The sequence below is a fragment of the Strix aluco genome, chromosome 16, assembly GCF_031877795.1.
Source record: "Strix aluco isolate bStrAlu1 chromosome 16, bStrAlu1.hap1, whole genome shotgun sequence".
Classification (NCBI taxonomy): domain Eukaryota; kingdom Metazoa; phylum Chordata; class Aves; order Strigiformes; family Strigidae; genus Strix; species Strix aluco.
The window spans coordinates 3,450,950-3,463,387 of record NC_133946.1 but is presented as its reverse complement, the minus strand read 5'-3'; the positions used below and the strand labels follow the sequence as shown (position 1 = coordinate 3,463,387).

The following is a 12,438-nucleotide window of genomic DNA, read 5'->3' as shown; positions in this document are numbered from 1 at the left end:
CTTAAAAACAAGATACAATTCAACTATGAAAGTGTTCTTAAAAAAAACCACTCCAGTGAACATCTTATCTGTAACATGTCTTTATTTTAAAGACTTCTTTAAATTTTATTGACATAATTCTTATTTTAATGAAATGGCATTACAGATAAAAATTATTCTGATCACGAAGAAGATTGTAGAGACTTTTTAGTTTGGATCAAGGGATTTGCTTGAATAGCTCTTATCTTTGTGCAACAATTTGGATTTTAATATGTAGGAAGTGAGAGATATATATGTTATCAGATCCATGGTCAATGTATTCTGCTATTTTGTTGATGGAAAAAATTTACCAGAGCAGAAAGTTGAACTTCAGTGTCTTCTGATGCAAGTTTCTTCCAGCTCTACACAGCTGATGACTGTTTTTATTGTACGTTGATATGAACCTTACTGTTTAAACTGGAGCTGTTGTGGATATTTTTTCAGTTGATCCAGTCTTAAATGCTCTTAATATTTTTTTACCTCAACAGTGGCCCATGATTCAAAGGCTAATTGTATTCTGGCTTTAAAAAAAAAAAAAATTGCCTCAGTCTTTAATCTCAAAGGGGGTGGGGGATTCCTTGGTCTTCTGTAGTGAGGCAGGGCGTTAGAAACACCTGGCTGTTTCTTCTCCATTATTTTATATATAATTTGAGTAATGTTACTGATCATTCATTCTTTCCTGAAGCTTTATAGTTTTAACCAGGGTTTCTTCTTGTACCTAAGTCTCTTCAAGTCTTTAATTTATATTGTCCTTCTCTGCGTCTTTTCTATTTGCTGTATCCTTTTTCAGATGGGGGTGACCAAAACTGAACACAGAATTCAAAAGTGAACACACACTATTCAAGGTGAGGGAATATCACTAGTTTTATATAAGACATAGTAATTTTTGATATGTCTTTGTCCTTTAAAAATAAATACTGATACTCTGATTATTTTTGCTCACAGTTGTAATATATTTTTCTCGAGTAATCTGTAAAGCTGTCTAGATTTTTTTTGTTGGAAAGTTGGTTAATTTGTAACCTATTAATTCTTGTGGGTAGTTAATTAAAGAATAATGTACATTAATTTTCACTATGATTTACCATACACCGTGTATGCTCTACTGCCTGTCATTGTGTTGATCTAATTGTATGTTTGAAATTCCTTCTAAAGTCCATCACAAATGCACTAGAGAACCACCTGTTCTTTATATCCTTCACCATCCACAGATTTTGTCATTACGTGGTTCATTCCCATAGCATCTTTCACATTATTGAAGTGTACTTGCCTGTGGGTTTTTTCTGAGTATTGCCACCTTGATTTGGATCCCTCTAGCCTAGAGTCTTTCCTATGTTCTTGTAGATCTCTTAGAAAGGTTTGCACTCCTCCACATTCATAAAGACTGGTAGTTGAAGAAAATGAATTGTACATGAGAATACTCACCAGAATGCCCATTACCGTCTCTCATTAACTTCTTCACTGCATCTGATCTTTCTCTTAGACCTCCTTTCTTTAGAAGAACAACTACCATCTCACAACCCATATCTAGTTATTTCTTTTGTAAAGTATATGCTTGTGTTATGCTAGTAATGGGGGGGGGGGAAGTGTTATTGTCAGGTTTGTAATCCCTTTTGACTATAACTCTTGCAAATTGGATTCGTTTCCATTAGTTCTTTTGATCCATAGGATGGCTTTCAACAAGTCATTAATAAAAAAAAAATAAACATCCTACCCGTTTGATGACTTATGTAAATAAGTATTCGTTATAATGATGACAGTGTGCTGTATCCTGAGCAGATGAAGTGTTAGGCATTGACGCAATGAATAGTGGTAATTAGGGGTAGTAATGTTTGGCTTATATGAGAAGAATAAAAATTTTGTGTTGCATGCTCCTATTAGAAATGCTGTCTGCATTTCCCGTCAACTATATGAATATACAGAAGCCAAAAGTTATGGAGAGACAGTGTGTTTTAAATTGCAAAGTCAGAATGGCTTGATAAGGCTTATATGCCTGTTTGGAAGGAATTTTACACTGCTAAGAACATTCCAGCATTGTCAGTGTCCAGCCTGGGGAGAGAAAGTAGCTCCATGTTCCTCATATGGTACAGTTACCTTCTGCTTCTGGCATGGAAGTTGGTATAGGTGGTGGCTAAAGGTTTTGGTCTTGGAGAGAAGTCACATGGATATGTTGAAAGGAGTGGGAGATGTGAGGGGAGGAAGGCTATTTATATACTTTTCTCTCATCTGGAGAGTAGCAACCTGGTTGTCAATAAATAAAATAATGGCATGTGGTAGACAGTAGATACATTGACCCTTTCATGCTGCCAGAAGAGAAATAGAAATAAAAAATGCTCAATCCTTAATCTCACTTCCTTGATATGTGAGGGGGTACGTATAATTGTTATAGGTCCTTCAGTGGGAACATTTTTCAGAAATTACTCATGTATTCAACAGAATTTTTCGTAAAGTTAGCAGTTCCAGGAAGCTGCTGTTTTTTATTGTTTTATGCTGTTTTTCAGTTGTTACTGTGTACATTAACTGTTGGATTTTAGCTTTTTTCATTTAACTTTTGTTCTAAATTGGATTTCTGACTGAAGACTTCTAGGTAGTGATCATCTGAAATGGCTTGACTTCTTAGAGTTTTTGTCATGACTAATTTTTTTAGTATGGCTAATTCTTGGTCTTTATTCTTTGTTATCCCAGTGTAAAGGTTGGAAGAATTTTTCTGTTACTATGCTAAGGTTTTTTGTAAAGTTTTTGTTTGGTTGTTTGTTGTGGGGTTTTCTTAACCCTCCAGAGAGGAATTATTTCACTTTTTGAAAAAAAGTGCTTATTTTGTTGCATGATTCTAAGCTGGCCAACATGCTGAAGCTAAATTATTTTATGAGATGTTTCAGTCTCTAAGCAAGTTAACAGAACAAATTGTGTTGTTTCTTTCCTCAGAAGCTTACAGAAACCTATAGAATAATGTGCGTGTTCGTGGTCTGTGATGTAATAAATAGAAATGAGGCTATTCAAACAAACACCTGAAGCAAATATTCATTTGTGTCTTTCATCTTTTTAGATATTTCAAATTGAAAAGTCTGCTTCAAGAGAGTTGAATTGAGCATTGCTGTGCCAAGCAAGAAAGGAGGATTTTAGATGTTTTAGTCTAGGAATTGTTGCTTAATAAAGTGAATTTTTCCAGTGTAGTAATACTGCATTTCAAATTCCAAATGAAGGTCTCTGCTAATGTTTCTAATTAATCACAGAATCATCTAGGTTGGAAAAGACCTTGAAGATCATCCAGTCCAACCATTAACCTCACACTGACAGTTCCCAACTCCACCAGATCCCTCAGCTCTGGGTCAACCCGACTCTTCAACCCCTCCAGGGATGGGGACTCCACCACTGCCCTGGGCAGCCCATTCCAACGCCTCACAACCTGTTCTGTAAAGAAATGCTTCCTCATATCCAGTCTAAACCTTCCCTGGTGCAACTTGAGGCCATTCCCTCTTGTCCTATCGCTTGTTCCTTGGTTCAAGAGACTCATCCCCCCATCTCTGCACCCTCCTTTCAGGGAGTTGTAGAGGGCGATGAGGTCTCCCCTCAGCCTCCTCTTCTCCAGACTAACCCCCCCCAGTTCCCTCAGCCGCCCCCCATCAGACCTGTGCTCCAGACCCTGCACCAGCTTCGTTGCCCTTCTCTGGACACACTCGAGGCATTCAATGTCCTTTTTGGAGTGAGGGGCCCAAAACTGAACACAGTAATTGAGGTGCGGCCTCACCAGTGCCGAGTATAGGGGTAAGATCCCTTCCCTGTCCCTGCTGGCCAAGCTATTGCTGATGCAAGCCAGGATGTTTAGTTAACATTGATAAAAAGAAAGTAGATGCGCTCTCTGTAAAATCTTACTTTTGATTTCATTTAAGTGTACATTTAAGTAAGATTTGGTATCCTGAAGAAGTTTAGAAAATTCTGTTGTTCTTGTTGATGTCTTGGTGTGGGAAAACAGATGCTGTCTGCTAAGTTGGGGACTACAGTAGCTTCTGGTGTACTGAGCATCCTGTCATCTGCAGTAGATACTAAGCAGTAGTGTGTGTGGTGTTATTTGAGAGAGAAAAGTACTAAGTTACAGTCTATTTTGAATAATCTGATGTTAAAGTGACTGTGTTGGGACATCTGGAGTTCCTACCACTTAATGTAGTGTCTATGGTGGTAGTTAGGAAAGGGAATACCTTCCTTTTAAGCTGTATGTAAAACTCTTTCTTACGTGAAAAAAGAGCTGTGGATCATCTTAAAAAAATAAAAATTGAAGAATTGCTCTCTCCTCTATAACCCTTTCCTCCCTGATTGTCCAAATAGATTTTAACTGGAAGTTTAAAAGGAGAGGGGAAAGGCGCTTTTGAGCGTACTGTTAACAAACTGTTTTCCTTTATCAGAAATATTTGAGCTGCTTAAAACCAATCTGAATGTAATCAAACCTAGTACAAGTTCTCTTGTAACTTTTCTGTGGGAGAGTTACTCCATTTTAAGGACCAGCAATGAGGCCATGGTAGAGCAGTTAAACCTGAAAAAAGCAAATTTGACATTTTTGTGGAGTAGCAGCTCTTCATTGTCCTCACTCGAAGCTAGCCTGAAAATTATTTTTCACTGTACTGTAGTGAGGTGCAGGTAGCCCTGTTTGGAAGCACATTTATTTGTTCTTCCTTTCTGGATGGCAGGTCAGGTGTTGGGAAGTGAGGAGCACTAGTCTTGCCTCTCCTTAAATACATCCCTTTTCCTTAGATTTATTAGCACTTTTATTATATATTTACCAATAGAACTAGTTGATGACCCTGAAAAACTAACAGATTACTATATAGAAACTATATACGGTACATTCTTTTTTTTATTCTCATCATATCTACCCTTATCCTTCTTTTATTTGCAATCCTATCCCTCAAAAGAGACAAGCAATAGACTGACCGACGGTGGCTATTTTTATGCAGTGCACATATTAACCATTGAGTAAATGTAAGAGGTTTTAAAGAGCTTATTTTAGCAGAAGCATTTGTTAAAGCCCCTATATCCATAGGCTGTGTGTATATTCATTAACTATTCAGGCCTGTAACATAATACAACAAAAGGAAGTGTATTTTAACAGATATCTGTAACAACCGTATGCAGGCTGGCACCCAGCCAGCGGCCGAAGGCAGACGTTTCTTACAGCTATTTCTAGTCTTGCGGCATCTAGATATATTAAATTTATTTCTCGGATAACGAAACTAGCTAATACTTACTGCAGTGTCATGATCCCGCATTACAAAAATACATTATGTTTGATCCCTAGAAGTTTATTGTAATCAAATCTTTGAAGGCAGTAGAAAACTGAGCTTCTCCTGTTTCACTGCCAGTGTGACAAGATTTATCCTTCATATAATCACATCTGAAACGGTTTGTGACAGGGATGGGAAGAACTGTAGCGCTGGCATGAATGGAAAGTGCATAAATATTTAACAGTATATCCTGTCCTGTAGACTTTCTTATCTGTGGAAAGTTTTGGATTTTCTCCATAGCAGAAACCCAGGTGGTTTCAGTGGTCAGGGATGAGGCAGAGCATTGGGAGTCCTTCCCCGGCAGTGGATGTGCATCCTTGGAGTTTGGAGTATGTTTACGTACAGCTTCTGCCAACTACCCCTTGTGAAAAGGGATGGAGATGCTTCAGCGCTTGGTCTACTATATACTGCAAAATAGCTTCTTTATCTCAGTGTAGCATGAAAATAGGATTTTGTTCCAATCCGGTACATTTTGGTGAATTAAAGAATATTTTGATAAAGGTAAATGTTAGAGGAGAAGGTAAATGAGATATGTAGGAATTTATTATGGCCAAAGATTGTTTTGTGTGTGGAATGTCAATATGATACAGCAACATGTGTTGAAGTGCAAGATTTTTCTTAAGCTTTTACACAGGTGAGAAATCATGATTTTCCCCACCAGAGTGTTGCCTGGTCAATTGAATGCCCGGCTGCAATGAGAATCACTCTGTTAGTTTTAACCACCTTCCTACTATTCTCTGACATATTAAGCTAACAACAGATTGTCTGTTTTAAAAGTAAATCATGTTATAGTGTGATGCTTTAAATAATACTTTACATCTCCAGGTGTCTTTCTGTATTAGCATGCAGATATATTTTAATTCTTTTCCCTGTTAATAGCTTGAATGAACTGGGAGGGAAAGTTTAAAAAGAACAAATGCAATTAAAATGGATATCTGTGAAATACTTGAGTTTTGTTCCACGTGAACAGAAACGTTAAAAGCCCCTTTATTTCTGTACTCAAGAACCAGAGAAATTGGTATTGACACAGCTGCTAAAGTCAAATACTGTTGGTTAAATAATTCACATTCATTTTAGGTGAAAAATAAGACCTGCTTTCTTTACCAAGTGCAGTGTTTTCATTTAAGTGATTTAAAAATTGATCACATTGAACTAATTTGAGTGTATTAAGGGATTTGCAGTTACGTAATTAAATTGATATTTTAAATAGCTTTAAGTGAACTGTCCAGTTGGGAATTGTGCAAGTGGATTTTCAGATAAAACTTTTTGTTTGTTATTGAGATAAATGACTGTATTGTGTTTAGAATGTAGTTACAGGCATATGGCATTGAGTGAACAAATCATTTGGTGGGACATACTGGAGGAAAGGCAAAAATGTTGAATCATTGGCATTCTGTTTTTCAGGCCAATCAATTATTTTCGTATATGTAGCAAACTGATATTTGTAGGAGAAAAATGTCTCTGAGCTGCAAAATTTTACCACGGATTATCTAGATAAAGAAAAATGCAATTTCTGATGCTATGATTTGATTGAAATAATTAGCCTGTGTTTTCAAATAACAGATTTAGTTTTGCTTTGATTTGGGTTTTTTTGCCATGTTGGATTGTTGAATTATCTTTTTTTCCCCAAGGAAAAAATTCAGTAACCATGTTTAATTTGCAGAGCACCAGAGATCATACTGGGATTGCCGTTTTGTGAAGCCATAGACATGTGGTCGTTAGGGTGTGTGATTGCAGAGCTGTTTCTTGGATGGCCACTGTACCCAGGAGCACTGGAATATGACCAGGTAGTAGAATAAATTTCACAAGCATATGCACGCTTTCTGCAACTTAAGAATTTCAGATCATTAAATCCAGGATTTCAAATGTTAATAATATCCCCTATTAATTAGTATTTCTTCAAGTCTGTTTAGTCCTTTTAATTTAGTCTTATTGATTGTCCTAGAAACATAAATACTGTTTCTAGATCAAACTGTATATTGTGCTGCTTTTCTGAATTAAATTTTAATTTGTCCTTTTTTTTTTTTTTTTAAAAAAAAACCCCACTTTTTTTATTCCTGTCTTGCAAAATAAATGTTAGTATTGAAGCTGCTTTTTCTGATGGAAGCCAAAGTTTGTGGCCACCATCACTGCATTATAATTTCTCTTTCACTTGCCATGAACAGAGTTGACTCTGGAATGTCTGTTCAGGTATCAGGATTAGTTGTCATCTGAATAATTCCTGATGTTTTCTGGAAATCCAGCATAGCTCAAAGATTTGGGAGCCTATACTTCATGAGGAACAAGAATCAACTGTCACAATAATACTGTATAAATGCAATGGTAAAGCTGTGCCTTTCCTTTGGTGGAGTTTTCAACTACTGACACCACTGGCACTTGTGAGCTGACTTAAAAAAAGGTTGTTTCTAATGAAAGATATAGAACATTCTATTTAAAACACTTAAGAGAGAGAAGTCTTTAATTTTGTAGCGTAATGTGGAAATTCGGAAGGAATGTAATCAGTATTCTGACAAATCCCCACCTGGTTTTGAACTTTGAAGCGAAGAAGTCTCCCGAAAATCCCAGATGTAACAGCACTAGCTTCTTATTAACTTCTACATCTTTGATTCAAAATTCAGTTTAGGGGAAGTTCCTGCAGCATGTTATTTAGGTTATACAAATCCTGATCTTCATGTAGGTAGGGCTTTTGGCTCCCTGTACTTACAGATCAAACCAACTTCTAAAAAATTGTTTGTTAAAGCCACTGTCAAGGGATATATTGATTTTGTGTTGATTTTGGTAACATTTCATATTTCAGTTTATTTACACAAAATTCAGTGTTTTATGGGTAGGCAGTGAGCTAAGAGTGGAACAAGGGTTAATACTTTGATGCATTTAGAGGACCTTTGTGCAGGGTGTTACTGTTAAAATGGAGAACGAAAGAGGAAACAACAACCATATAATTCACTATACTCTTTAAGAAAAAGTGAAGGCATTTTTTTAAAAAAAAAATGTATATTACTGTGTCAAAAATTTCCAAGACCTTGGCAGATTTATTTAGCTCTTATTTTGAAAGAAACTGCAGGGTATCTGGACTTTGAAAAAAAAAAAAAAGGGGGGGGGGGGAGGAGGGGCCAAAAATATGTAATTTCCAGGATTGCTTCAACTTTTGACCCCTGTACTGCTATAAATAGATGTTAAAAGGGATGCTGCTGGGGGTGAGGAAGGACCTGTAAGCCCAGTTCATGGTCCTCTGATCATGATCATGCATATAGGCAGATGCTGCTTCTACATGTGGAACGTGGCTTTGGACCACATCTTCAGTCACTTATGATGAAGTAGTGGTTTGAGTGGTGGAAAATGCTGCCTGTGTCCCAATTCTTTGTTCAGATTAACTTGTGATTTGTCATGATGGCAGCAGCCCAGACTGTTAATTAATGTGTGCCAACAGACTTACGTAGCCGTGAGCCTCTGACTTCTGTACAGAGAACAGTAAGTGTAAAGCTCAAGCTCATGGTTATGAGGATGTTTTTTCAGAATAACACAGAGTCTCATTTGAAAAGACAAGACCTTCTTTCCCCTGCTGCACCACAGCCATCTTGTCATGTATGAAACCCAGGCAGATGAAGGCAGTTTAATATGTCGCACAGAGTGCCTACCTTCAGAGTGCTCATTGGCTTATCTTTTCTCAGTTTTAGGGAGCCAGGTCCTTATGACAGCCTATTTCTATCACTTGTTTCTTGATGTAGTAGGCCGAGGGCCAACATGGCTCAACCTCTAGATACAGCTGGACAGTGCAAGTAAACAGTGTTGTCACCAATGACAGCCACCTTCCAGGATGCTGTACTTCATGCAAAGGACTACATGGATTAGGGGTTAATCTTGATGCCCGTAAGATTTTCTGCTTGCTTTACAAGTGAATACTGAGTTTAAAAGACATTTAGTTAAAGACAGACTTATCATTCAAGTTCGCTGGAAGCGTCAGTTAATAACTTGTCTAGCAACTTGTCTGATTATCATGTTGGAGAAGTCGTGGTGGAAGAGGAGCTGTAACCTCCTCTGCACCAGCAGGAATTACCTTACTTGAGACAGACTTGTCATTGTGCTCAAGCAGGTCTGCAAAGCTTGCTTTGGAGAAATTTGATTCGGAGTTTTCCTCAGTGTATATGAGTACAGCATTCGTAGGAGATGGCTCCTAAGTAAATTCCTTTCCTCCTGCTATGTGGTGTGTGTCACCGAGTAAATGAACAGGCAAGGGCTTTGTGCTGCCTTTCCCCCTGTCCTCCCGGTATGTGGCAATCAACATGCTAGCCCTTGAAAGGAAGCTCTTGGTTATTATATTCATTTGTGATTATAACCAGTAACAGCTGTACTTCTCAGTGGAAAATAGCTGTGTCTTCTGAGATTTAATACTCATTAAAAACAGGCACAGGTGCTTAACGGCTAAACTTTTGAATTAATGCATTGTCTTTTCCCCCCTAATTTCTAAGACTTTATAATATGCTTAGAAAACAACTAAATGACCTAGAAATATTTCTGGTCAGAGTGGGATTCCCTCTGCTTCCTGATGTAAGGAATTATGGAGGATACCAAATACCGAAAGTTGGCAGCATTGCGTTTAGTTCCTCCCCACTTTGGTCTGTCACTTATTTTTCAGCAGAAGCCTTGCATGTACCTTTCCTCTCTATTGTCCATCAGTTTTTCTCCTCTGAGGTGCTTCTAGCTCTCACGTCCTCTGTCATCCGTTGAATTCATCTTCTCATCTCCCAGTTTCTGGTTTGGTGTATTTCACCACTCTCTCCTTGTTATTGTTGTTAATGTTGCATATACGGTAGTTAAAACACATCATAACATGTTGTTTCAACAGATTTCTGTTGAAGCCTTGAACCTTAACTGTTTTAGATAATACTTTAATCATCAACTATAAGAAAGGTAATGCAAAATGCGTAGTAAATCATATTCTAAAATAATTGCATGTTGATCATTTCAGTGGAAAAGAGCATCTGACCATTTCAGGCATAAAGCTAGTCCATTCCCATCGCATTCAGTAGCAGATTTTCTCAGACAAGGACAGTGTCTTTTGCTGGATGCCTAGAGGTTGTACATGCACTCCCTTTCCAAGTGGAACATTTCCTTGGAACGCAGGTGTGTCAGGCATGTAAAAGACTGATACACAGGAAACAGCAAACGGGAAGGATTTTTATCTAGTCTTGTGAGAGTATGCAAAAAAATTATTTGAAATTCTGTATGCAAGCAAAGCACTCCTACTAATTTTCCTGTTTAGAATGAAATATTACAGAATCACAGAATCATCTCGGTTGGAAAGGACCTTGAAGATCATCCAGTCCAACCATTAACCTCACACTGACAGTTCCCAACTACAGCATATCCCTAAGCGCTGTGTCGAAAGATTACGTTTAGGATTTGAATGGGTTGAGGAGGTAATGACAGCCACTCTCCCCAGCTCCTCACTTCTGTGACTGAACTTTAAAAGCTTGCTTATATAGGTCACCTCAGAGATTTGTTTATGTATGGCTTTCTCTGAGAGACTGAGCGCGCAGTATCAAGCACTCAGTGTTAGGTTTCTCCCCTATGTAAGATGTAGCTGTTGAACTGTGGAGCTTTGAGGGTGGTTCATTTTGCCTTTTTTTAAATGAAATGACAAGTTTTTAGCTGTGGATCAGGTTTTGAAAGTCAGAAGTAAATTATTTCCCATGTTTTTTTGGCTTTTTTGTTTTTTTCCTTTCCTCAGATTCGTTACATTTCACAGACCCAAGGTTTGCCAGGGGAGCAGTTGTTAAGCATGGGAACGAAAACTGCAAGATTTTTCTGTAGAGAAACGGATGCACCATATTCTAGTTGGAGATTAAAGGTAAACAGTATAATGTAGTAGAAAACAGTATATTACTTTGTGAGCAGAGAAACCAGAGGCCAAGAATCGCTACAACACTGTTAGCTCCCTTCTGCACCTCCTGTGTTTTTTATCAGTCCCTGCTCTGTGTCCCTTCCATTTTTCCCATTCCCCCAAACCAGCACTCCGAGCTCATGCCTGCTTTTCCTCCTGCTGGCTGGCCCAGAGGCAGGTCTGGTGCCGCTGCCAGGCTGTGCGGCAGCCAGTGCAGGCCTGCCCCGTGGACAATTCAAATTAAGCCTCACATCTCCAGAGGTACTAATTTAGGTGGTGTTTTAGTTTTTTGTTTTGTTTTGTCTTTTTTCCTTGCTCAGTTACTGCTTTTCACTTTAAAGAATTTGTCTCGGAGGCCCAAACTGCTCTGTCAAAGTTTGTTCAAAACTGGCTTTGCGATCAGAAGTACCTAGGAGAAAAAGGAGATTAAGAAACAACATGACTGTACAGCTCATTTCCTTCAGATCTCCTGCTAAAACAGTCTTTGTTGGCTCAAAGCTGCAATACAATGAAAACACACAAAATTTAAAAAAATGGACTTTTATGGTCTATACACCTTGCTTCTCTCTAAGCAACACTATTGCACACTAGCCATAAGCAGAACTTTAACTTTCTATGCAAATATATATATATTTTATTTTAAATTGTATTGCTTCATGGTGCAGCTTCACTGAATTTACGGAGGACTCGGGGAGTTAGGAAACAGTTACAGTTGACATAAAACTTCTGCAGTAACAAACAGCTGACGAGCTCAAAGCACAAGTTGTGTAACTCTCCACAGTAACTTCATAAATCCCCGGCGCGCGTTGGGCCAAGCGGCTGGGGCCGGGCTGCCTTGTCGTAATGCTGCAGGGTCAGGTTATGTAAGGATTCTCCAATTACACAGTCCTGATTATTCCAGTATTCTGTTTTTTTGGGCAGTTGATCATTAGGTGGCACTTTACACCTGGCTTCTCCGTATCGGAGAACCTAAACAAGTTCTTGATGCAAACAGCCCTCCCCATTTTCAGAAGCTGTTACCTTGCAGAGGTTAATTCTCTTGCATCAGACTAAATGCTGTTTTGGGGGAAGAAAGGAGTTTTGGTATGGACCACTGGTCATTACTCAACAGTTTTTGCCAAAGTTAATTTTGGGAACTTTTCTGTAATCTCTATTGTTATTTTTTTTTTTTTTTTCCCTGCAGTCCTGCCTTGCCTCTTGCAACACCAGCCTACTGGTGCTGTCTGTGTTGAAGGAGGAAAATTGTAACAGGAAGTGGTATTC

The 12,438-nt window shown here is 38.3% G+C and overlaps 1 protein-coding gene across 2 annotated transcripts in view; it reads left to right on the top strand.

Moving 5' to 3' along the window:
- The window catches only part of HIPK3 (homeodomain interacting protein kinase 3), a 75,548-nt gene that overhangs the window by 46,164 nt on the left and 16,946 nt on the right, over positions 1–12,438 (top strand). The window contains exons 3-4 of one of the 2 annotated variants that reach the window (XM_074841770.1): positions 6,955–7,078; positions 11,023–11,142. In XM_074841770.1, the coding sequence (XP_074697871.1) occupies positions 6,955–7,078; positions 11,023–11,142 (244 nt within the window). The remainder of the gene's footprint in view (positions 1–6,954; positions 7,079–11,022; positions 11,143–12,438) is intronic. The other variant, XM_074841771.1, reaches the window with a different exon arrangement.